The sequence below is a fragment of the Oncorhynchus mykiss genome, chromosome 19 (genome assembly GCF_057628025.1).
Source record: "Oncorhynchus mykiss isolate SJ-2025 chromosome 19, ASM5762802v1, whole genome shotgun sequence".
Taxonomy (NCBI): Eukaryota; Metazoa; Chordata; class Actinopteri; order Salmoniformes; family Salmonidae; genus Oncorhynchus; species Oncorhynchus mykiss.
Window position 1 is genome coordinate 45,865,309 of NC_143040.1, and position 27,187 is coordinate 45,892,495.

Genomic DNA, 27,187 nt, shown 5'->3' on the forward strand with positions numbered 1-27,187 from the left:
GTCTGAAGGACAAGTGGCTAAACAGGTTAATGTCAAGACCTGCATGTTTTCAGAAATCTCGTGGAACATGGGCCCACATTGAACACCACACATTGGCTGCTACTGCAGGCTGTATCATAGAACAGTTTTTTCCATGTTAAAAAGTAATGGTATGCATTTTCTCCATAGTTTTTGGTGGTAGGCCACTCAGGAAGGCCTACATTATGAACTTCTGTAGGCTAAGGCTGTACTTGAGAGCAAGCACGTGCTGGCCAGGCCTGTGTCCAGAGGGCCTGGCTGCTTCAGTGTGTGGTGGAGAAGGGGGATCCTGGGACAGCCATTTCCTGGCCTGACAAAGTGTCCGTTTGTCTGTGGCCCCGGCCCGTGGCTCACAGAGCTCCAGCATGCCATCATGCTTTGCTTCTGCCTCAGCCCTCTGGCTTCCCAGCCCCTGAGGGGAGAGGAGGGGGGTGAAAGACAGGAGAGAGAGAGTGGAGGAAGAGTGGGGGAGGAGGAGAGGGACGATGTGGCCTGAGCCCTGGGTGCTCGCCAAGTCACCATCCCCTCCCACCCCTATCCATCACCCTCCCCGGCTGCCTCTCTCTACACAATGGCCGCTTCTCTGCTGAAATTTCACGTTATTGGATCCCGGGCCTGAAGTTTTGTACTCTCACAATGTCCAGGCAGTGGAGCATGCTGCAGGAGAGACACACTCTGCAAGCTAAAGGCGGAAAACCGTTCCTCTTTTCATTAGCATCAGAAAAGGGGAGAGATGACCCTCCCCAAATTCCCCCTTTTCTACCTCCCTTGTGCCCAAACCGGAGGAAGGCCGTCAAGCTCCAGCAGTCCACTTTGGGTAAAATAAAAATAATAATTTGCTAAATAAACAAGCTACTTACCCCAATCGGATTCTATAGATTATCCTTCTGCAGAGTGGGAAACGAACCGCTTGCTTTTCACAGTGACTCATTATTTTTTTGTGGCTGAATCGTCTACCTTCTTCCACACAAGCCAAGCAACCGTTAAAGGACAAATATATAATCACACATCTTTATGCTTCCAAAAGACAAATCTAGCCTACTGTTTACATTTTGTTTACAAATAGGCTACACAACAAGCATTCAGACCCAAAACAAAAGACCAACACAATCCTTTGGATGTTGGACAAATGACTGAATTCCACCATGACCTTCTAAACTAAGGCTTCTAATTTAGCGTAAATATCAAATAGGCCTACACACATCTATGTACAGCAAGTATCAGGTTAGTTAGCAATGAGCCTAGCCATCCTAAAAAAAGGGATAATGAAAGGTGTCCTAGCCACATATTCTCTCAACATGGTAGCTAGCTACCTCAGCCTGGTGCTAGTGGTGACTCATCTCCATCACTACAACACTGCTTAGCAGAGACAGAAAAATGCAACGTGCCTTCCGCACAAGAGCAAATCTACCCATCAAGGTGAGTATAAATAGGCTAGAAGAGTAACAAGGAAAGAGAGTGGTTGAAGGCCACCCTTTGTTTACGCCTAATCACAGAAAAACAGCCAAATAATTAAAAAATAAACCAGAGCGTCATGTTAAGCTACACAGGCAACGCTTTTTGTAACATTGATTTTATGCCTTGCGCCAACGCTAACCAACCTTTCATTGCAGGATTGGGACTGCAACCCCAACAACAATGTTCTGGGTACCGCAGCGCCAGGCTAGTGTAATAAATCAAAAATAATCCCACATGTGTATCAAAAGCCCCAAAACTATTTGTCAAACATCAGTCAAAGCCCCACATATTGAGATGATCTTAATTCGAACCGCAAGCATTTGGAAAATTAAAACCTTGCACTCACCATTACAAAAAAAGAGGAACCGCAAATTTGGACTGCTGCGGCGTCTCCGGGGCGGCTTTGATGTGAAAGTAGTCTCTGGAGACCCTGCTTCTAAACGTCATAGTTACAGTCTGAAACGCAAGACTGGGGACTGTTGGGAAAGAGTACCAGGACAAGGCTGAGAAGAAGCCATCATTACAAGGAATCCACCATGCTGTAAAGAAGCCATCAACCATCCACCATGGCTGTAAAATCACAGAAATGTAACTATCTAGGTTGCAAACTATCCCTGTAATCCAGACTGTTCCAGCCATTCGCGCCACCCTCAACTTCCGGACTTGTCTGTGCTGTTGTGCGGTGTGTTGCTACTTGGCTAACTGCCAAACCTTTCTAATTTTACTTTTAATACATTTACCAATGTCTTAGTTTTTTCATCGCTCGAAATTATTCATTCAACTTTTTCACCCCAGACGCTTTATCTGGACATGGTTCTACAGAACCTCCACCAGCCAAAAAAGCTAGGTAGTAACATTAACACGATGCCATCCAATTGCAGTCACTGTACTCATAATATACAGGAGAACTATCGCCTTATGGTGAGGATAGCCATGTTGCAAGCACAGTTTCAGATGCAATTGTTAGGCAAGGGTCATGTAAGTGCAGGAAAGGATGAAACAGTGTCTGTAAGTACAGGGAGTAGTTTAAATCCCCCCCGCACAGTCCCCGCAGCTGGACAATTTTCCTCAAGTCTTCGGGAAAGAAATGCTGTCAGCATGCTCAACCTGTGTCGCTCATTCAGCCGACAGAAACTTTCAACCGGTTCTCTCCATTAAGCAACAAGTCGGAGTCAGAGTCCGGGCCTTCTTGAGTCTCTCCTCCTCCCGTTACGGGGTCTGACCAGCCGAAGCCTCCCACCATTAGCTTGGACAAATTAAAAATCCTATTCATTGGTGACTCCATTACCCGCAATATTAGACTTAAAAATAATCATCCGGCTATCATACACTACCAGGGGGCAGGGCTACCGACGTTAAGGCTAATCTGAAGATGGTGCTGGCTAAGGCTAAAACTGGCGAGTGTAGAGAGTATAGGGATATTGTTATCCACGTTGGCACCAACAATGTTAGGATGAAACAGTCAGAGGTCACCAAGCGCAACATAGCTTCAGCATGTAAATCAGCTAGAAAGATGTCGGCATTGAGTAATTGTCTCTGGCCCCCTCCCAGTAAGGGGGAGTGATGAGCTCTACAGCAGTCTCACAACTCAACCACTGGTTGAAAACTGTTTTCTGCCCTTCCCAAAATATAGAATTTGTAGATAATTGGCCCTCTTTCTGGGACTCACCCACAAACAGGACCAAGCCTGGCCTGCTGAGGAGTGACAGACTCCATCCTAGCTGGAGGGGTGCTCTCATCTTATCTATGAACATAGACAGGGCTCTAACTCCTCTAGCTCCACAACGATAGGGTGCAGGCCAGGCAGAAGGCTGTTAGCCAGCCTGCCAGCTCAGTTGAGTCTGCCACTAGCACAGTCAGCGTGGTCAGCTCAGCTATCCCCATTGAGACTGTGTCTGGGTTGAGCAAAACAAAACATGGCGGTGTTCGCCTTAGCAATCTCACTGGAATAAAGACCTCGTCCATTCCTGTCATTATTGAAAGAGATTGTGATATCTCATCATAAAAGAGGGCTACTTAATGTTAGATCCCTCACTTCCAAGGCAGTCATAGTCAATGCACTAACCACTGATCATAATCTTGATGTGATTGGCCTGACAAACATGGCCCAAGCCTGATGAATTTACCATGTTAAATGAGGCCTCTCCTCCTGGTTACACAAGTGACCATATCCCCCGCGCATCCTGCAAAGGCAGAGGTGTAGCTAACATTTATGACAGCAAATTTGTATTTACAATTTGAGCTTCTAGTCATGAAATCTATGCAGCCTACTCAATCACTTTTTATTGCTACTGTTTACAGGCCTCCTGGGCCGTATACAGCGTTCCTCACCGAGTTCCCTGAATTCCTATTGGAATTGTCCTTACAACAAGGCAAGCCTGCCTCCCTACAAGCTATGGGTATTGATCATGTTCCGGCCTCAATTAGAAAAAGGGACCATCTTAAACAGCTAAACCAAAGGGAAAGTTTTGAGATTTACAAACTACAGGCCACTAAATACCTTGGTTTAAATTAAGATATGGATTTCTCACCTTTCCTGTAGGGTCGCGAGAGGTCCATTTGCTGTCATCTAGTGGACTTTTTGCTCTATTGCCCTCAGCTATGTTTAGACAGTTGTGGTCCACGTTTGCTGTGTTCTAGTGTACAATAAAATAGATGGCGCCCCTATTCTTAGCACTTTGCCTAGTCATATTCAAATCTAATTTATAAAGCCCTTCTTACATCAGCTGATATCTCAAAGTGCTGTACAGAAACCCAGCCTAAAACCCCAAACAGTGAGCAATGCAGATGTAGAAGCACGGTTGCTAGGAAAAACTCCCTAGAAAGGCCAGAACCTAGGAAGAAACCTAGAGAGGAACCAGGCTATGAGGGGTGGCCAGTTCTCTTCTGGCTGTGCTGGGTGGAGATTATAACAGAACATGGCCAAGATGTTCAAATGTTCATAGATGACCAGCAGGGTCAAATAATAATAATCTCAGTGGTTGTCGAGGGTGCAACAGGTCAGTACCTCAGGAGTAAATATTCAAGGTTACCTTTCTATGGGCTCTGCATTTTTATAACATATCTACAGTGTTTCACTTTTGCATGTGTATAGTATTGCTGACTAGGTATTGTCCAATGAATTATGTAACCACTCCCTCTTCAAAAGAGGACATTGTATTATCACATCTTTGTACTCCCTGACGAAGGCCATGCAGCCGAAACGCGCCAGATTTTTAAATCTTTGTTTCCATTAAACATGCAATACAAATTAGAGGTTGACCGATAATGATTTTAACACCGATACCGATTAATCGGACGATTCTTTTTATTTGTAATAATGACAATTACAACAATACTGAATGAACACTTATTTTAACTTAATATAATACATCAATAAAATATATTTAGCCTCAAGTAAATAATGAAACATGTTCAATTTGGTTTAAATAATGCAAAAACAAAGTGTTGGAGAAGAAAGTAAAAGTGCAATATGTTCCATGTAAAATATGTGCCATGTAAGAAAGCTAACGTTTCAGTTCCTTGCTCAGAACATGAGAACATATGAAAGCGGGTGGTTCCTTTTAACATGAGTCTTCAATATTCCCAGGTAAGAAGTTTTAGGTTGTAGTTATTATAGGAATTATAGGACTATTTCCCTCTATACCATTTGTATTTCATATACCTTTGACTATTGGATGTTCTTATAGGCACTTTAGTATTGCCAGTGTAACAGTATATCTTCCGTCCCTCTCCTCGCTCCTCCCTGGGCTCGAACCAGCAACACAACGACAATTAGCGCACGCTAACTAGCCAGCAATTTCACTTCGGTTACACCAGCCTCAGCTCGGGAGTTGATAGGCTTGAAGTCATAAACAGCGCAATGCTTGACGCACAACGAAGAGCTGCTGGCAAAACGCACCAAAGTGCTGTTTGAATGAATGTTTACGCGCCTGCTTCTGCCTACCACCGCTCAGTCAGATACTTGTATGCTCAGTCAGATTATATGCAACGCAGGACACGCTAGATAATATCTAGTAATATCATCAACCATGTGTAGTTAACTAGTGATTATGACTGACTGTTTTTTATAAAATAAGTTTAATGCTAGCTAGCAACTTACCTTGGCTTACTGCATTCGCATAACAGGCAGCCTCCTTGTGGAGTGCAACGAGAAAGAGGCAGGTCGTTATTGCGTTGGACTAGTTAAGGTTGCAAGATTGGATCCCCCGAGCTGACAAAGTGAAAATCTGTCATTCTGCCCCTGAACAAGGCAGTTAACCCACTGTTTCTAGGCCGTCATTGAAAATAAGAATGTGTTCTCAACTGACTTGCCTAGTTAAATAAAGATTAAATAAAAAGGTGTTAAAAAAAAATATTATTATAAATTTTTTAAATCGGTGCCCAAAAATACAGATTTCCGATTGTTATGAAAACTTGAAATTCCGATTACGATTAATCGGTCGACTTCTAATACAAATAAAGGCATTTTGATGAAATATATGAAGAGTGCCTTGGTCCTCCATTCTTTTTGAGGACCTTGTAGTCATGGCAGATATTCACATTTTTAGTGACTTTAATATTCACTTGGAAAAGTCCACAGACCCACTCCAAAAGGCTTTTGGAGCCATCATTGACTTAGTGGGTTTTGTCCAACATGTCTCCGGACCTATTCATAGCCACAGTCATACCCTGGATCTAGTTTTGTCCCGTGGAATAAATATTGTGGATCTAAATGTTTAACGGAAGTGGAGTTTGGCAAGTGTTTTAAACTCAGACAAAACAGAGACGCTAGTTCTAAGTCCTAAGAAACAAAGAGATCTGGTGTTGGATCTGACAACTAATCTTGGTTGTACAGTTGTCTCAAATAAAACTGCGAAGGACCTCTGCGTTACTCTGGACCCTTATCTCTTTTGACCAACATAGAGTATCAAGAATATTTCAAGGACAGCTTTTTTCCATTTTTGTAAGATTGCATAATCTGAATATTTTTGTAAAATAAATGGATGCAGAAAAGCTAATCCATGCTTTTGTCACTTCTAGATTAGACTGCAATACTCTACTCTCCGGCAACCTGGATAAAAGCACTAAATCAACTTCAGTTAGTCCTAAACAAGGCTGCTAGAATCCTGACTAGAACCAAAAAATGTGATCATATTACTCCACTGCTAGCCTCTCTACATTGGCTTCCTGTTAAGGCTAGGTCTGATTTCAAGGTTTTACCGCTAACCTACAAAGCATTACATGGGATTGCTCCTACCCATCTCTCCGATTTGGTCCTGCCGTACATACCTACACTACGCTCACAAGACACAGGCCTCCTTGTCCCTAGAATTTCTAAGCAAACGGCTGGAGGCGGGGCTTTCTCCTATAGATCTCAATTTTGATGAAATGATCTGCCTATCCATGTGAGCGAGGCAGACTCGGTCTCAACCTTAAGTCTTTACTGAAGAGTCATCTTCAGTAGGCCCTACGATAGAGTGTAGTCTGGCTCAGGGGTGCGAAGGTGAAAGGCACTGGAGGGACAAACTGCCCTTGCTGTCTCTGCCTGGACGGCTCTCCACTGTGATTCTCTGCCTCTGACGGGGGCTAAGTCACTGGCTTACTAGTGCTCTTCCATGCCGTCCCTAGGAGGGGTGCATCACTTGAGTGTGTTGAGTCACAGACGTGATCTTCCTGTCCGGTTTTGCGCCCCCCTCAGGCTCTTGCAGTGAAGGAGATCTTTGTGGGCTATACTCAGCTTTGTCTAAGGGTAGTAAGTTGGTGGTCGGTTGATACCCCTCCAGTGGTGTGAGGGCTGTGCTTTGGCAAAGTGGGTGGGGTTATATCCCGCCTGGTAGGCCCTGTCCGGAAGTATTGTCAGACGGGGCCACAGTGTCCCCCGACCCACCTCGGTCTGTCTCCAGTATCTATGCTGCAATAGTCTATGTGCCGGGGAGCTAGGGTCAGCCTGTTACATATGGTTTAATTCTCCTGTCATATCTGGTGTCCTGTGTAAACTTAAGTATGCTCCCTCTAATTCCCTTTCTCCCTCCCATCCCAGATCATGCCTCAGGACTAGCTGGCCTGATGACTCCTCCTGGCCCAGTCCACCTGGTCGTGCTGCTGCTACAGTTTCAACTGTTCTGCCTGTGACTAGAGAACCCTGACCTGTTCACCAGAAGTGCTACCTTGTCCCGAACTTGCTGTTTTCGAATCTCTCTCCCTCGCACCTGCTATCTCGACCTCTGAATGCGTCGCCAATGAAAAGCCAACTGACATTTACTCCTGAGGTACTGACCTGTTTCACCATCTACAACCACTGATTATTATTTGACCCTGCTGGTCATCTATTAATGTTTGTTCTTCAAGATGTTCAAGCTAGCCTTAAATTGCCATGTACACTTATAATCTCTACCCAGCACAGCCAGAAGATGACTGGCCACCCCTCAGAACCTGGTTCCCCCTCTAGGTTTCTTCCTAGATTCCTGTCTATCTAGGGAGTTTTTCCTAGCCACCGTGCTTCTACATCTGCATTGCTTGCTGTTTGGGGTTTTGGGCTTGGTTTCGGTATAGCATTTTGTGACATCTGCTGATGTAAAATTGTAGACAAATTCTGTTTTATTGAAAATGTATGGCCGAATTATCTTTCTTTTGTCATAAGTACTATCGGTTTAAAATCAAAATACAATGTTAATGGTCTCATACACATATTTAGATGTTGTGTTTGTAGAGAAATGCTTGTGTTCCTAGTGCAATAACATTGAACAATTCACAACACGCACAAATAAAAAATGGAATTAAGAAATATATAAATATTAGGATGAGCAATGTCGGAGTATGTGAGTGAGTGAGTGAGTGAATGAGTATGTATGCATGCATTAGTGCATTCAAAAAGTATTCAGACCCCTGGACTTTTTCCACATTTTGTTACGTTACAGCCTTGTTCTAAAATTGATTAACTTGCTTTTTTATCCTCAATCTACACACAATACCACATAATGGACAAAGGAAAAAAATAGGCTTATAGAAATGTACATAAGTATTCAGACCCCTTACTCAGTACTTTGTTGAAACACATGGGCAGCGATTACAGCCTTGAGCCTTCTAGGGTATGACGCTACAAGCGTGGCACACCTGTATTTGGGAAGTTTCTCCCATACTTCTCTGCAGATCCTCTCAAGCTCTGTCAGGTTGGATGAGGAGCATTCCTGAACAGTGATTTTCAGGTCTCTCCAGAGATGTTAGATCAGGTTCAAATCCAGGCTCTGGCTGGGCCACTCAAGGACATTCAGAGACTCTTCTTAAAGCCACGCTTGCATTGTTTTGGCTGTGTGCTTAGGGTTGATGTCCTGTTGGAAGGTGAACCTTCGCCCCAGTCCGAGGTCCTGAGCGCTCTGGAGCATGTTTTCATCAAGGATCTCACTGTACTTTTCTCCGGTCATCTTTCCCTCGATACTGACTAGTCTCCCAGTTCCTGCCATAGAATGCTTCACTGTGGAGATGGTGCCAGGTTTCCTCCAGATGTGACGCAGTCAGGCCAAAGAGTTCAATCTTGGCTTCATCAGAACAGAGAATCTTGTTTCTCATGGTCAGAGTCCTTTAGGTGCCTTTTGGTAAACTCCAAGCGGGATGTCATGTGCCTTTTGCTGAGGAGTGGCTTACTTCTGGCAACTCTACCATAAAAGGCCTGATTGGTGGAGTGCTGCAAAGATGGTTGTCCTTCTGGAAGGTTCACTCATCTTCACAGAGGAACTCTGGAGCTCTGTCAGGTCCCCTCCCTGACCAAGGCCCTTCACCGACGATTGCTAGGTTTGGCCGTGTGACTAGCTCTAGAAAGAGTCTTTGTGGTTCCAAAGTTCTTCCATTTTAGAATGATGAAGGCTACTGTGTTCTTGCGGACCTTCAATGCTGCAGAAACATTTTGGTACCCTTCTCCAGAACTGTGCCTCCACACAATCCTGTCCCGGAGCCTTACAGACAATTCCTTCGACATCATGGCTTGGTTTTTGCTCTGACATTCCCCAAATACCGGTGTGCCATACTTGTAGTGTCACACCCAAGAAGACTCAAGGTTGTAGTCGCTGATAAAGGTGCTTCAACAAAGTACTGAGTAAAGGGTCTGAATACTTATGGAAATGTGATATTTCCTCTTTTTTTATATAGATAGAGATATATATATTCTACAAACCTGTTTTTGCTTTGTCATTATGGGTTATTGTGTGTAGATTGATGAGGGGGAAAAATGTATTTAATACATTTTAGAAGAAGGCTGTAAAGTAACAAAATGTGGAAAGAGTCATGGGGTCCGAATACACTGTACATATGAAATGAGTAAAATGGTATGTAATATTATTAAAGTGACCAGTGATTCAATGTCTATGTACATAGGGCAGCAATCTCTGAAGTGAAGGGTTGAGTAACCGAGTGGTAGCCGGCTAGTGACAGTGACTAAGTTCAGGGCAGGGTACTGGGTGGAGGCTGGCTAGTGATGGCTATTTAACAATCTGATGGCCTTGAGATAGAAACTGAAAAACAGCTTCTCAGTCCCAGTTTTGATGCACCTGTACTGACCTCGCCTTCTGGATGATAGCGGGGTGAACAGGCCGTGGCTCAGGTGGTTGATGTCCTTGATTATCTTTTTGGCCTTCCTGTGACACTGGGTGCTGTAAGTGTCCTGGAGGGCAGGCAGTGACGCGTTGGGCAGACCGCACCACCCTCTGGAGAGCACTGTGGTTGCGGTCGGTGCAGTTGCCATACCAGGATGCTCTCAATGGTGCAGCTGTAAAAGTTTGTGAGGGTCTCCGGGGACAAGCCAAATTTTTTCTGCCTCCTGATGTTGAAGAGGCGCTGCTGCGCGTTCTTCACCACACTGTCTGTGTGGGTGGACCATTTCAGATTGTCAGTTATATGTATGCCGAGGAACTTAAAGCTTTTCACCTTCTCCACTGCGGCCACGTCAATGTGGATGGGGCGTGCTCCCTCTGCTGTCTACTGAAGTCCATGATCAGCTCCTTCGTTTTGTTGACATTGAGAGATATTATTTTCCTGGCACGACTCCGCCAGGGCCCTCACCTCCTCCCTGTAGGTTGTCTTGCCATTGTTGGTAAATCAGGCCTAAAACTGTTGTCGTTTGCAAACTTGATGATTGAGTTGGAGTCTAGGATGAACGGGGAGTACTGGAGGGGGCAGAGCATGCACCCTTGTGGGGCACGTGTTGAGGATTAGTGTAGTGGATGTGTTGTTTCCTACCTTCACCACCTGGGGGGCAGCTCGTCAGGAAGTCCAGGACCAAGTTGCACAGGGCAGGGTTCAGACCCAGGGCCTGAGCTGTATGATGAGCATGGAGTGCTGCAGGGCAATAGTAATTTAGTTCAGTTACCTTTGCTTTCTTGGGTACAGGAACAACGGTGGACATCTTGAAGCAAGTTGGGACAGCAGACTGGGATTGGGAGAGATTGAATGTTCAGCTGGTCTGCACATGCTCTGAGGACACGGCTAGGGATGCCGTCTGGGAAGGTAACCTTGCAAGGGTTAACACGCGTAACTGTCTTACGTCGGTGGCACTGTGTTATCCTCAAAGTGGGAGAAAAATGTGTTTCTCTTGTCCGGGAGCAAGACGTTGGTGTCCGCGACATGGCAGATTTATTCCTTTGTAAATCAGGAAAGGCAGGGTCTATTCCACATAAAACTTGTGATTATTTTATATCATTATTTTTTGTATCCCACTAGCACAGATGGGTAACAACTGTGCATGTGCACCCTCGTAAGGGAGACCCTGCCATGTAGAAACATCACGATATGCCCTTATATGGAGCTTGCAAGCTGATGTTCAGTCCCTGGCTGCACTTTATAGAGGAAACCAAGGAAAATAGGCACTAGATTTTACAGTTTCTCAATAGTCGCCTTGAGTATGGACTGGTTAACTTATGCTATGCTCCAAAATGTACATTTTCTCCCAGACTCGTGGATAGACAGCAGCCCTAGGCGATGAAGTTGGTTGTGCAGGAAGATTTTGAAAAGCCTAGCAATAGGGAAGGTTTTACATTATCATAATTAAATTGGGTGGCACATCCTTTATTTCTTTCTGGAGCTGGTAGAGGGGCTGTCAGCTCCAGAAACAGTTTAGTAAAATATGTTTCATTGCAAAAACCTTTTACTATCGATGTTCCCGGACAGATTTCACTTGGTTTCGCAAATTAAGCACTAGGCAGCTGCAGGAACAGGGTTGGAGAGCCCATGGCATACATAGGTTGGGCATAATATCACCTGTCACTCAGCGAGAAAATGCTCCTCAAACAGTGGTTGATGGGTGGAGTAAAATAAGTGTTCTTATATATTTATTTTTTTCAGCTGCTTATATTAAGCGCATGCTCTGCTATAAAACCAAAGTAGCCTCCTGGCATCATTGAAAAATGGACGCGCAGATTCAATTCGCTATTAGAGTGCATACAGATGATGCATACAGCATCAGCAGGTCTCGAGATATTTTACTAAATGTGTTTATATTAACTAACGGTAAATTACCATGAGACCGTCTTTTGCATGACACTAACCGGCTGACAACATTTCATGACCACCACAGCCATAGTTGAGTGACATGTTGTCACCTAACATTGCAGAATAGAATATCCCCAAAACATTGTGATATATAAACATAGGCAATATAGTGTTTTTGGCTAATGTGAAAGCATAAACCAACTAAAATAGCTAGTTCATAGAGGTTTGTGATAAGCGAATAAAGTAAAGTTTAGCAACTTACTTGTTAGATAAGTGTCCATTTGGACATTTGCATCTTCAATTCGTTTTTGTATTACAGATTTTTGTAAAACTAACTGCTCATCATTACATTCTTCCATTTCTAATTAAGAACTGTAGTCACGTACACACATTTTTTGCAGCAAAAACAACTGCACCACCAATCTGGTCTGTGCTGATCCTGGTGATGGGTTGGGGGTGTTATCCAGCTACCAGAATACCTCAGACGTTATCCGGGACTTCTCTCTACCTCTCCCTTTATCAGCTACGGTTAATAAAGCAGATTAAAATATATCATTTTCTGCTGTTTCCCTCACTCTAGTTGTCCTCGGATCTGTTCAGAACGGGTCTCTATATGTATTTATGCATATCGGGTACAGGTTGAAAAGCCCCAGGTCCATTTTGGACCCCTGAAGGCCTTTATTAGCTACTGCTGCGGTGGGCCATCCATAGCTTCATTTTCCACAAATCTTTGTTTCAATACTCCGGCTCAAATAAATATGTTCGATGACACAATGGGCTCTCCTCCCATTGTTTTCTTCATGACTCTTGAATTTGTCACCAGACATATTTGTAGGTTGTTGTTGTTTACTGTAAAATAAAGTAAAGTTAGTGTAAAGTTAAACCTAGCATCTATGAATAACGGCATAATAGCAGTTTCTATGTGGCAGGGATTCCCCCACATGCGCAGTTGTTAACCATCTTCGCTGCTGTAATCGCAAATGTTTTAGGTGGAAGAGTACACATTTCCTGACTCAAAACGGATCCTACTTTGCTCAAAATAGCTAATTCGGCCATATGCTTTCAATAAAAACCAAATGTCCACACTTCGCAGATTTCTGAATCATGGATTCACTGGCAATGGAGCAGAGCGAGGACGGCATCCAGCAACGTCACCAGTCACGTGACCCGTTTTTGCAGCCGTTTCATGACAGCGCTACAGAGAGAGAGGGTGAGAGGGCAAACTCCACTGAACTAGTTTCAATGTATGGAATCACTTGGGAGTTTCTGGATTTTGGGTCAATGTTTCCTTTAATAGGCTACATACCCTGTTAAGAGTTTGGTTCATAAAAGATTCATTTTATAAGATGATGATGTGTTTGCTTAAATCCCCTCATCTAGCCTATACCTACCTATCTTTTATAGACACAAACACACTCACATACATAGTTGAGCACAAACACGAACACAGGCCTACACAAACCCACACACAGGCCCCAACCCCTTCCTGTTTCAAAGAGATTGGTAACTCAAAGACAGGGATTTAGGTCTGTGGCCTCGAAGGAAAGAACCGTCGTAACCCAGCTGCAGCACCATCCAACAAGGCTTAGCCTTCATGCTCCTGCATGCAGCAGTACAACTGAAAACAATATGTACAATTCAGACATTATACTGCTCAAATCAATTCTTAGAAGCAATGAGATATGGCCAGGGCAAATTAAAGAGAGACGGGCTCCTTGAAAAAAGACGTAACATTGTAGGCCAGGGATATTCAACTATATTCTTACGGGCCAGATGGACAACAAAAAAAGAACAAAAAAAAAGAAAAGGTTAACGGCAGGGGCAGGTTAAGGTTAACGGCAGGGGCAGGTTAAGGTTAACGGCAGGGGCAGGTTAAGGTTAACGGCAGGGGCAGGTTAAGGTTAACGGCAGGGGCAGGTTAAGGTTAACGGCAGGGGGGGACATTTTCCACATGAGATTATTCTTTGGAATAACTGTATAAAAAAGCAATGCACACACACACACACCAATAAAGCACTTAAATATTGCTACAAGTAATTACGAAAGAAGTGGAGGGCACTCAACCAACAAAAGTCGAGGCGCAAAAAAAATATTTGCTAATTCAAAAAGGAAAAAAGGTGCAACCCTCATTCACCATTTTAACTATTAAAAGCTTCTTAAAAATCTGAAAACTAAGCTCAATATTAACACAATGATAAGTCAAATCATCCAATGCCAAATTCCAGGAAAGTGACATTTTGGCACTGAACATAAGATTTTGGCAGGATTTTTTTGCAGATATTTTATTAATGTTCAGAATTGATTTAAGGGCCATTCTAAATGAATAACAGCCCAGATCTGGCCAGCAAACCGCTAGTTGAATTCCCGATCTAGGCCTAACAAAAAAAAATGGAGGATTTTTTTAGTCTAAGACACAACATAGCCTAATCAGTAGCATTTTCAAAGGCAAAATGGGCATTTCATATGTGTTACCTATAATTTGTCTTCAATGTTGTGACCAACTAAATAGGCTAAAACATATTTCACTGCACAGTTTTATTTGAAGGAATACTGTGCTTTAAGAAAATAAAAAATCTCCAAATACACTGGGAGACATTTACAAGTTTAGTAATAAGTCTGCTGCTAAAATACTTTTAAGAGGAAATGAGAATTACAAGAGGGAAGTGGCTCAGGTTTAAAATATACTGCATTATAACTCTGGCCATGGGAAGAGAACAGCCAAACCAGACAACATTTATACTGTACAGGGCCTGCTCAGTTACACAGTAACACACGGTCAGTAACAAACCATCCCATTTGCCAGAGAGTTAGAGGATTGTCATTAATCATGCAAACAATTCAACACCCTCTAAAAGAACAAACTAAACCATAAATAGCCGGTACATGGGTTCATTTCACAGATGAAACTGCTCATCTCCATTACCAATTCTTAACATATGGTAATTAGTTAAGAACAAAGGATGATATTGTGGCAGGAAAGATTGACAAAAAAATTCAACATTTGACAAAAGAGATCGAGACAGTTTAAGTCGGAAGTTTACATACACCTTAGCCAAATACATTTAAACTCAGTTATTCACAATTCCTGACATTTAATCCTAGTAAAATCCTAGGATTGAAGTCAGGGAAGTCACATCTATTTTGTGAAGTGCTCCACTCCCTCCTGCAGCAAAGCAACCCCACAACATGATGTGTCACCCACGTGCTTCACGGTTGGGATGGTGTTCTTTGGCTTGCAAGCCTCCCCCTTTTCTCTCCAAACATAATGATGGTCATTATTGCCAACAGCTCTATTTTTGTTTCATCATACCAGAGAATATTTCTCCAAAAAGTACGATTTTTGTCCCCATGTGTAGTTACAAATCGTAGTCTTTTTTTAATGGCGGTTTTGGAGCAGTGGCTTCTTCTTCGTCTTGGCTGATTTCTTTTGATTTTTCCATAATGTCAAGCAAATAGGCACTGAGTTTGAAGATAGGCCTTGAAATACATCCACAGGTACACCTCCAATTGACTCAAGTTACATTAATTAACCTATCAGAAGCATCTAAAGCCTTGACATAATTTTCTGGAATTTTCCAAGCTGTTTAAAGGCACAGTCAACTTAGTGTATGTAAACTTCTGACCCACTGGAATTGTGATACAGTGAATTATAAGTGAAATAATCTGTTCGTAAACAATTGTTGGAAAAACTACTTGTGTCATGCACACAGTAGATGTCCTAATCTACTTGGCAAAACTATAGTTTGTTAACTTCTTACGGATAGTTGGGAAGCTAATGTCCCATCTCGACAACATCCGGTGAAATTGCAGAGTGCCAAATTCAAATTACAGAAATTGTAACATTACAAATTCATGAAAATACAAGTGTCATACATCATTTAAAAGCTTAACTTCTTGTTAATTCAGCCGCTTTGTCAGATTTCAAAAAGGCTTTACGGCGAAAGCACACCATGCGATTATCCGAGGACAGCGCCCGGCACACAAAAGCATTACATACATTTTCCAACCAAGCAGAGGCGTCACGAAAGTCAGAAATAGCGATAAAATCAATCACTTACCTTTGAAGATCTTCATCTGGTTGCAATCACAAGGGTCCCAGCTATATAAAAAATGGTACTTTTGTTCGATAAAGTCCTTCTTTAGATCCGAAAAAAGTATGTTTCAATGGCGCACTTAACTCAGTAATCCACCGGTTTCCCTCATTCAAAATGCATACAAATGAATCCTGTACCAATAATCTTCTTCCAAACATATCAAACAATGTTCCTAATCAATCCTCAGGTACCCTAATATGTAAATAAACTATAAAATATAAGACGGAGAATACCGGAGACCATTACCGGAGATAAACAACGAAGTGCACGCCCTCACCGGAACACGCAACAAACACTACAGCTAAAATGGGAGCCACTTAGAAAAACTACAAATTCTAGCTCATTTTTCAAAAAAACAGCCTGAAACTCTTTCGAAAGACTTGACATCTAGTGGAAGCCCTTGGAACTGAAATCTGGGAGGTCTTCATGTTATATTCCCATTCCCAGCCATTGCAATCAAAGGTGAGCTGGGGAAGAAAAAAAACTATTCTGGATGGATTGTCCTCAGGTTTTCACCTGCCATATCAGTTCTGTTATACTCACAGACATTATTTTAAAAGTTTTGGAACCTTTAGAGTGTTTTCAATCCAATACTAATTATATGCATTTCCTAGCTTCTGGGCCTGAGTAACAGGCAGTTTACTTAGGGCACCTCATTCATCCAAACTTCCGAATACTGCCCCCTAGCCCGAAGTTAACAAGAAATTTGTGGAGTGGTTGAAAAACTAGTTTTAATGACTCCAACCTAAGTGTATGTATACTTCCGACTTCAACTGTAAGTGTGAGCTAGTTTTACGGCTGCACGGTTAATACATTTATCTAAATTGCAATATTGACATGCGCAATATCCATATCGCAAGAGGCAGTGACAGTTTCAAAACGCCACTAGGCCGTCTGTAAAGCCTGTTTTTTGTTTGTTTTTTACTATTGATTTATTCCTTGAGTTGACAGAGTTCTCTCTCAGTACGTCTTCTATTTGTCCGCTTCCCAGTCCTACACACACACCAATCCCCGCCACTCAAGCAGACAGTTCCTAGTGCGCAACATTCTCTTTGCATTTTTATTTTATTTCACCTTTATTTAACCAGGAAGGCCATTTGAGAACAAGTTCTCATTTACAACTGCGACCTGGTCAAGATAAAGCAAAGCAGTGCGACAAAAACAACACAGAGTTACACATGGGATAAACAAACGTAGAGTCAATAACACAATAGAAAATCTGTATAGTGTGTGCAAATGAAGTAAGGAGGTACGGCAATAAATAGGCCATAGTGGCGAAGTAATTTCATTTTAGCAATTAACACTGGAGTGATAGATATGCAGATGAGGATGTGTAAGTATAAATACAGGTATAAATACCGGTGAGCAAAAGAGCAGAAAAAAAATATGGGGATAAGGTATGCAGTTGGTTGGATGGGATATTTACAGATGGGCTGTGTACAGCTGCAGCGATCGGTAAGCTGCTCTGACAGCCGACGCTTGAAGTTAGTGAGGGAGATATAGGTCTCCAACTTCAGTGATTATTGCAATTCGTTCCAGTCATTTGCAGCAGAGAACTGGAAGGAAAGGCGGCCAAAGCAGGTGTTGCCTTTGGGGATGACCAGTGAAATATACCTGCTGGAGCGCGTGCTACGTGTGGGTGTTGCTATGGTGACCAGTGAGCTTAGATAAGGCGGAGCTTTACCTAGCAAATAATTATAGATGATCTGGAGCCAGTGGGTTTGGCGACGAATATGTAGAGAGGACCAGCCAACGAGAGCATACAGGTCGCAATGGTGGGTAGTATATGGGGCTTTGGTGACAAAACAGATGGCACTGTGATAGACTGCATCCAATTTGATGAGTAGAGTGGAGGCTGTTGTAAATGACATCGACAAAGTCAAGGATCGGCAGAATAGTCAGTTTTACGGGGGTATGATTGGCAGCATGAGTGAAGGAGGCTTAGTTGTGAAATAGGAAGCCGATTTTAGATTTAACTTTGGTTTGGAGATGCTTAGTGTGAGTCTGGAAGGAGAGTTTACAGTCTAGCCAGACACATAGGTATTTATAGTTGTCCACATATTCTTAGTCAGAACCGTCCAGAGTAGTGATGCTAGGCGGGCGGGTGCAGGCAGCAATCGGTTGAAGAGCATGCACTTAGTTTTACTAACGTTTAAGAGCAGTTGTAGGCCACGGAAGGAGTGTTGTATGGAGTTGAAGCTTGTTTGGAGGTTTGTTAGCAGTGTCCAAAGGGACAGATGTATACAGAATGGCGTCGCCTGCATAGAGGTGGATCAAAGAATCACACGCAGCAAGAGCGACATTATTGATATATACAAATAAAACGGTTGGCCCAAGAATTGAACCCTGTGGCACCCCCATAGAGACAACCAGAGGTCCAGACAATAGGCCCTCTGATTTGACACATTGAAATCTAAGAAGTAGTTACTGAACCAGGCGAGGCAGTCATTAGAGAAACCAAGGCTGTTAATTCTCTCCTTCTTTCTCTCTCTCGGAGGACCTGAGCCCTAGGACCATGCCCCAGGACTACCTGACATGATGACTCCTTGCTGTCCCCAGTCCACCTGGCTGTGCTGCTGCTCCAGTTTCAACTGTTCTGCCTTATTATTCGACCATGCTGGTCATTTATGAACATTTGAACATCTTGGCCACGTTCTGTTATAATCTCCACCCGGCACAGCCAGAAGAGGACTGGCCAACCCACATAGCCTGGTTCCTCTCTAGGTTTCTTCCTAGGTTTTGGCCTTTCTAGGGAGTTTTTCCTAGCCACCTGCTTCTACACCTGCATTGCTTGCTGTTTGGGGGTTTAGGCTGGGTTTCTGTACAGCACTTTGAGATATCAGCTGATGTACGAAGGGCTATATATATACACATTTGAAAATTTGAAATTTGTTGAGTCTGCCGATAAGAATGCGGTGATTGACAGAGTCGAAAGCCTTGGCCAGGTCGATGAAGACGGCTGCACAGTACTTTTTTAAAAATCAATAGTAGTTATGATATCGTTTAGGATCTTGAGCGTGGCTGCGATGCACCCATGACCAGCTCGGAAACCAGATTGCATAGCGGAGAAGGTATGGTGGGATTCAAGATGATCGATGATCTGTTTGTTCAGTTTGCTTTCAAAGACTTTAGAAAGGCAGGGCAGGATGGATAAGTCTAACAGTTTGGATCTAGAGTGTCTCCCCCTTTGAAGAGGGGGATGACCGCATGCATGGACCAAACAGCATGCAGTCAACAGAACGACGCAGCTTTCCACTTTGCTTGTTAATACAAATCCACGTTTTCTATATTATACGATTAGTTTTTGTAACTTGCTCTCTGCAAAATGCTAGTTAGTCGCTCTTAAGCTCTAAATGTGCCTAAAAAGAGTGTTAGCTCCTAATGCTAATTGCTAGCTAACAAGCTATCGAAATCCACTGAGCTAGGGCAAATATTGCTAGCAAACCTTTGCTTTAATACAGGCCAGTACCAGTGGAAGTATATCAGCACTGTTTGTGAAACAGCTTGTTCTTAATCAGAGAGAAAAATATGAATGTACTATTTAAAATGCATTTAAATAAATTATTTAAACCTAATTAGGGTCCCATGGGAAACACTGACCAACACTTTGATTCATACTCTGTCACAAACATCTCCCTTACTTTTCCATTCGTTGTCACGCCAAACAAAACTACATTCCAAGTGTCCACTGTATTCTAACCATAAAATTAGAATGATCATTTTATTTATGACTCCATCAGTTTACCCAAGTGTTCCGATCTCTAAATCGCAAGTAAAAACGCAATATAATGGTAAAAAAAATAAAAAAAATCACAATTAGATTTTTTTGCTCGTGTTGTGCAGCCCTAGCTAGTATCAGTGATCGTTTGACAATCTACTAGGACAGCCAGCTGACATAGTTACAAAAGAACAATTAGCTCTGACTGAAACCAAAGTCAAGTCTTTACGTAAGACCAAAACTTCCTTTCGACATTGTTTACAGAGACAAGTTCCAATTCAGTCAATACAGGGCAGTGGCCAAAAGCATTCAAAAAGGCGACTTCCTAAAAAGATTACAGAAGCAAAACTACAAACAACTGAGAACCTCTACTGAGCCTGACCACTACACACCAATGGATATTAGGCTCATACACCATGGCTATAGAACTAAAGGTGGTGTTACGTAGGCTATCCCAAAAATGTAGTTACATATCGCAATATTATTTTGTGACGACATTATATTGTTTTTGCTACTGTAGGTAGCGTTAGCTGGCATTAGTTGGCTGCGCCAAAACTTCTGTTTTTTTCATCCTATAGCTTAATTATCCATGCTCTTTTTAAATAGTTAAATTTATTTCCCTGGCTGATCTAAACTCATTCTCATGCTCTAGTGAGAAATATGTTTGCAACATACTGCGATTTGAATTCTATTGTATCGAATCGCAATACATATAGAATTGTGAGAATCGCAATACACATAGTATCGGTTTCACAGAGCAATTCCAACCATAAACTATTTGCCAAACAGTTGGAGTAGCTATGCGCTGTTGTCAAGACAAGATGCTCACATTCAAATCAGTGGTTGTTTGGGTTGAATGTGTTTTGGAAAGCCTGAAAGAAGAGAGTGAGGGGCAGAACAGACCCCCAGGTGATAAGATCACAACAACCCACATTGACAGACAAACGCTGAGCTGTCAAATAAATCTCCCTGATAGAAAAAAGACTGAGGAATCACTTGACTGGCGAACAACTACACTAAACAATCAAAATATTAGACTAACCCTAATCATTCAATGACTTTACCAATACCAGACATAAAACAAATAGCATCAAATGGCTAAACTTAGTAAAATTATTTTGGCTAACAGTAAATTTACAGTTTGTAGGTGTATATAGCCTGTAGGCCTATTTGTTGAGTTACAATTGTTAAAAAAAGGAAAATAACTTAGTGAATGAATGTTCAGCACAGTAGTACACAGACCTAGATACTCCCTCATAAGGATATGAATGAATGCTATTGTGTACATCTATAGGAGACACAACGGCATACACGTGACCTACTTGTTGTGTGTATGTACTGACAAGGCTGTGCAACTGATAAAAGCAAACACACACTACATGTTAAGGTTTTTAAATGTACGTAAACTGTAAAGTCTTGTCTGTAATGTCTTGGACCCCAGTAAGACTAGCTGTCGCCATTGCATCGGCTAATGGGATCCTAATAAAATCAAAGAAATATAATCAAGTCCAAGACAGCTAGACACACCCTGATTCATGTCCTTCCCTATGTTTGATTAAATTTTGCGTTTTTGGATAACTAGGCTACCTTCTTCAAACACACGTTATACCTAGTCCTTCCTCTTTTCAGTGCAACATGCAGACCGGATATTTAACATGGTGGTATGTATTTCACACTCAGGAAAAAAAGCTGTTAATCCTTAAGAGTCGATTGACGCACCCCAGTTATAGCTCTGTTTGTCAGACCAAGGAGACATCCCGAAAATCAGTCTTCTCACAAAAAGCATCTGAACGGTTTGGTGTAAAAGACAAGACTCTCACGAACACAATGGCGTTTTCCATGTTGCTCTACGACCGCCACAACCCCACGGGACTGAAGGTAGCCCAGTACCATTTAACTTTTTTTTATTTATTTTATTTTATTTTTTTAGAAGTATGGAAGTAGTTTTGTACCCGAAAAAAGGGGGTTAAATGTGTCTAAAACATATATACACTGAACAAAAATATAAACGTTACATGTAAAGTGTTGATCCCATGTTTCATGAGCTGAAAAGTTCTATACGCACAAAAAGCTTATTTCTCAAATTTGTTTACCTCCGTTAGTGAGCATTTCTCCTTTGTCAAGATAATCCATCCACCTGACAGATGTGACATATCAAGAAGCTAATTAAACAGCATGATCATTACACAGGCGCACCTTGTGCTGGGATCAATAAAAGGCCACAACAAGTTGAGGGTGCGTGCAATTGTCATGATGACTGCTGGAATGTCCACCAGAGCGGTTGCCAGAGAATTAAATGTGTCTACCATAAGCGTCCAACGTCGTTTTAGAGAATTTGGCAGTATGTCCAACCGGCCTCACAAACATAGACCAAGCCAGTCAAGGACCAATGTCCAGCTTCTTCACCTGCAGGATCGGGGGAGGGTTGGCGCTGAGGAGTATTTCTCTGTAATAAAGCCCTTTTGTGGGGAAAAACTCATTCTGATTGGATGGGTCTAGGTCCCCAGTGGGTGGACAGTCACGTGAAAACCATAGATTAGGGGCTAATGAATTTATTTAAATTGATTTATTTCCTTTTATGAACTGTAACTCAGCAACATCTTTGAAATTGTTGCATTTATATTTTTGTTCAGTATATATATATATATATATATATATATATATATATATATATATATATATATATATATATATATATATATATATATATATATATATATATATATATATATATATATATATATATATATATATATATATATATATATATATTTTTTTTTTTTTTTTTTTTTTTTTTTTTTTTTTTTTTTCTTTCCTGAGTGTTCTTATATCTTCTAGATATACGACAGACACTTCAAAACCTTATTACTTAAAACATTTTGACGCTTTGTTCTGCTATTTCTGAATGAGTTATTCAATGCGTTTCTATGGGCAACAGTAGTAAAGGCCAAACTCAATATTATATCCACACATTGTTAAATATATTATTTATACCTACATGGGTCCTTAAAATCTAAATCAAATAACTACAATGATCAATGGTATAACCATCTTAAACCCCAACGGTTTAGACTTTTAGGGATTAATAACCTGTACGAGTGAGTCTTTGCAGGTGTCAGTGAGTAGCGCACATATTCCTATTCAACCACATGTTTTTCGTCAGACAGCTTTGTGCTATTTTGATGAAGGAAAAAGCTGTGGAACTTTATACATTTGCTATGCGTAATAAAAGCATATTCATCACACGTGACCCATGATGCGAACAGAGAAGGGTCAGCAAATCAGCTCCAAGTGATTTACATTTGGGAAATCTATTATTTCAAAGTATTCCTACACGTAATAGAGATATGCGATCGTATACAAATGTAAACAATGTTTGAAATGACTATGTTTCAGTCAAATGTTATATCTGTTTGGGCTTCTTGCTGTCAATTTGCAGTATACAAATTATTTGAAAATTATGTTCCGACCCCCTGACCATCCTTTAAGAAAAAAGAAATGTATCGTCCCGAGACGCATTGACATGGTTTACTATAATGGTACTGTGAGGAGAAACAGTAAGGTATACATGCTTATAACCTAAAACCACCCACCCATCCTGATACAAAAACACAGGGTTGTGTTGTGCAATTCCTTTTCACGGTGCGATTGCATCCAAAATTCTCCCCATCCTCTCAATTCAAACAAAACACCACTAATAGAAAACAAACTGTAAAATATATGAAAATGCAGACAAATAACAAAATTGGACTGTCAGTTTGTGAGAAGATGGGTGAATACACTGATCAGATCCATAACAGATGACATCAATGGGAAACAATATATAGGGTTAGGGTTCCCACACGGAAAACAGACATAAGACAGAGGTGTACCTGTGCTAATTAGCTATCTGTGTCTGTGAACACCTGTGAGTAAACAAAAGACAGGCGCCACAAACGTGTTGCCACTGAAAAATACTGTCGGCTGCAACTGTGTTAAAATAAGTTAAAACAGTTTGCAGTAAGTGTAGATTTAGCATTTGTGTTTTTTTATTTTGTATATATGAAAGTAGTACCGCAATTGAAAATCGATACTCGGTTTGATGGAGTATTTGGCCCTTTTGACTGCCAGAGCCAATTCGCCTCTACACAGAACATGGAAGGTCCATGGACAATAAGGAATAACATTAGGCTCCTGGCGGGTAGGAGCATTGGGTCAGTAACCAAAAGGTTGCTGGTCGAATCCCTGAGCTGACAAGGTAAAAAAAATCTGTCGTTCTGCCCCTGAGCAAGGCAGTTAACCCACTGTTCACCGGGCACCAAAGATGTGGATGTTGATTAAGGCAGCCCTCCACACCTCTCTGATTCACAGGGGTTGGGTTAAATGCGGAAGACACATATCAGTTGAATGCATTCAGTTGTACAACTGACTAGGTACCATCCTCGATCCCTTTCCTTTAGTCCATTGTTGGGCTCGACTGATTGCTAATTCCAGCCAGCATGAACATAAAAAGGGATCAGGCGGGTCTTACTGATCCGTTCCTACCATCTTCCTTTACCTTCAATGAATAATTACCAAATACATTGGATCATATGTTGGCCATCTTATGCGCTGTGCTGCTGTTGTCACTAGGAAGAACAAACACACAGAACCACATACATCATGGTCCTCGCTTATGTAATATATTGAATATGAAACACATGCCAAGTTCAAGGACAAAGCCTCCCTGCAATATATCAATCAACTCGAGGTGTGCTAGGCAGAAAGATTGAATGGAGAACATCGCCGTCTTGGGGCACAAAACTGTGGAAATGTCAGCGTATGAACGCATTTCAACCGTCTAGAATAAGAAATATGGACGCCATTCTTTTGAGAGCATTGGAAGTCTGCAATAAGAGCGAAGCATCCTTGCCTTATCTATTTGTTTTTAAATTAATGGCCATCTGGATTAAGCTGATTCCAAATGCAGATAAAATGTTTGCGTAATCGCCAATGCGTTGCAAGACACTGTACTGCACATAGTACTGTGAATGGGCACCCAGGTACTTTATGAATGGAAGTGGTCACATGACCGCACCACCTCCCGACCAGATATTTCTCACTGACTGTCAACAAGCGCACGCAAGCGATCAGTCCATTAAAACAACACGGATTTACAGCGATAAATAATTGAAATGTACACAAATGACCCTATTTCAAGTTCACAATCACATAAATACTGCTTTCCGGGTTCAGGCCAGTGCATTTGGAACGTATTACGTCCATTACAAAATATATATATATGAATGAGATTGTAATATGCAAATGAGTGTGATTGAGAAAAAAATATGGCGTCTTCTACTTCTGGATTCTGACATTGCAGCAACCAGTTTACAGCCACATTAACATTGAATAATTTTAATATTGAGGGAATATTTTTTTAAACCACATTACTATTTTATGATACTCTCTTAGTACATGTAGAGGAGTTAGCGTTAACCTGTTATCAAATGCCAAGAAAACACTATCGTATATAATATTGAATCTTATGACAAGATCATTTTAAAGCGGATAAGCATAGGGTCTTAAATCCTATGTACAAACAAATAATCTAGCCACAGTGACTATGTGTGACTACATCGTGTAATTTATTACAGTCTGAAATAGCAACATATATTATCCAATTGCAGTCAAATCATAAAGGTATTCTTCAAAGACAATATTGATGAAACAACTACCATATATTGCATTAATTATGAGGCTATTGTTATAAAGTGGACTGTATACCATTTTCTGTACAGTTGTCAAAATTACCTATAGCATCTCTCGTTGCCATAATATAATAAGAGGCCTCTATTTCTATTAAATACAGTCCCAAAACACATTGGTTTATTTTATATTATCACAACAAACTAAATAGATGTTTGTCTTTTGTATTACTTCAATAGTAATCTAATTTAAATATGAACGTGAGTAGAACCAATGTGTAGAAGCAATGATCCTAGTGGAACAGAGTAGTCATTTAGAATCCTGCAAATCATTGCAGTGAAGATTAGACATGAAGGACATCGTTGCATTCTAGAATGTGGGGTAAAATGTACTCACTCGTTGTTTGGATTTGTCGAATCTTCGCTCATCTTTCCTCAAGGGGATCCAAATCCTGGCAATAGCATCGAGGACGCAGTGACGGCGGGGAAATAAACCGCAAATATCACCATTTTCTTTTGCATAAAACACCCAGATATTGGATAAAAGTAAATGGTCTTACAGTGGTGCATGCATAAGTGAGCTTTATTTCGGAAAACCAAGTAGCCTAGCTAGCTGTAACTAAATTGCCAGGAGGAATGACAACCGATGATTCATTTTATCTTCCCTGGAAGTAAAATCCAACCAGAATAAAATACACAGCTTCGTCATCCTCTTCGCCAACACGAAATCCAATGTGTTCAGATGCTACATTCTTTTACAAAATAAACCCGACATTTGGCACGTTATTCGTGTTTAGCTATCGAGCGTTCCCTCGCCAACTTCAGGTCCAGGACAACACTTGAAAAGCGCTGCAGCGTTGATCCGTCAATGTGTCGGTGTACGTTGAATTATAACCTCCACAACTGGGGGAAAAAGACAGGCCTACAAACTAATTTCAATGATGAAATTGAAGTACATTAGGCAAAAACGGTGAGTAAAATTTTCTCGAAGAAGTTGTTGGACATCTGCTTTAATCGAATTCCATTTTCAACTCGGGCAATGAACATCGGAAAACTGGGCGGAAGCGTCGACCCAGCTCGAGAATGAAATCCTTCCGCGTGGCCGCAAAAACATATATGTCAAAGGGGTCTCAACTATCAATACAATTGCTTACATCTACTCGAAACATATTTAATTCGTTTTCATGTTCAAATATGCCTGTGTCATTTGGCATATACATTGATTATTTATATCCAAAGTTGACTTAAAGTAGTCCCTGCACTTCCCGAACGAAGTTTCCTTTCAATCACGCATTGATACACAGAAAAGGGAAGCGTCTGTGTGATAGCACGCAAAATAGAAAATAATATGTAGGAAGGATTGTGTGTGACTGTGTGATAGCACCGCCAATATCAAGTGTAGATTATGTTAACTTGCGTTGCATTTCAAGCATTTAATATCACAAAAAACAAGCACTTTCAATTCTGGATGACTAGTGCTTTAAAATGGAGGAGATAGTTTGGACATACAGTATGAGCCGAATACATGGTGCAGCACGTGGAATTACATCAGATTCCCTTCATGATTTCAAATAGCAGAGAAGGATGGCTATAGTTGTATTCTTCAATCTGCTTCTCATTTATTGGCTGTAGGCTTGATCTTAAATTTAGGTCTGAGGCCCGATATGTGAATGGTGATTCTTGTAATTTGTTTGACTTTGAATTGTATACAATTATTGAATCATGTTCAATGCCAGGAAAATTAGGCCAGGAAAATTATCCTGAGTATATTTACT

The 27,187-nt window shown here is 41.4% G+C and overlaps 1 protein-coding gene across 1 annotated transcript in view; it reads right to left on the reverse strand.

The window, feature by feature from the left end:
- The window catches only part of LOC110497753 (sprouty-related, EVH1 domain-containing protein 1), a 75,211-nt gene extending 48,451 nt beyond the window's left edge, over positions 1-26,760 (reverse strand). The window contains exon 1 of the mRNA XM_021574093.3: positions 25,810-26,760. Coding sequence (XP_021429768.3) covers positions 25,810-25,841 — 32 coding nt within the window. The 5' untranslated portion in view covers positions 25,842-26,760. The remainder of the gene's footprint in view (positions 1-25,809) is intronic.
- Positions 26,761-27,187: the final 427 nt, after the last annotated feature.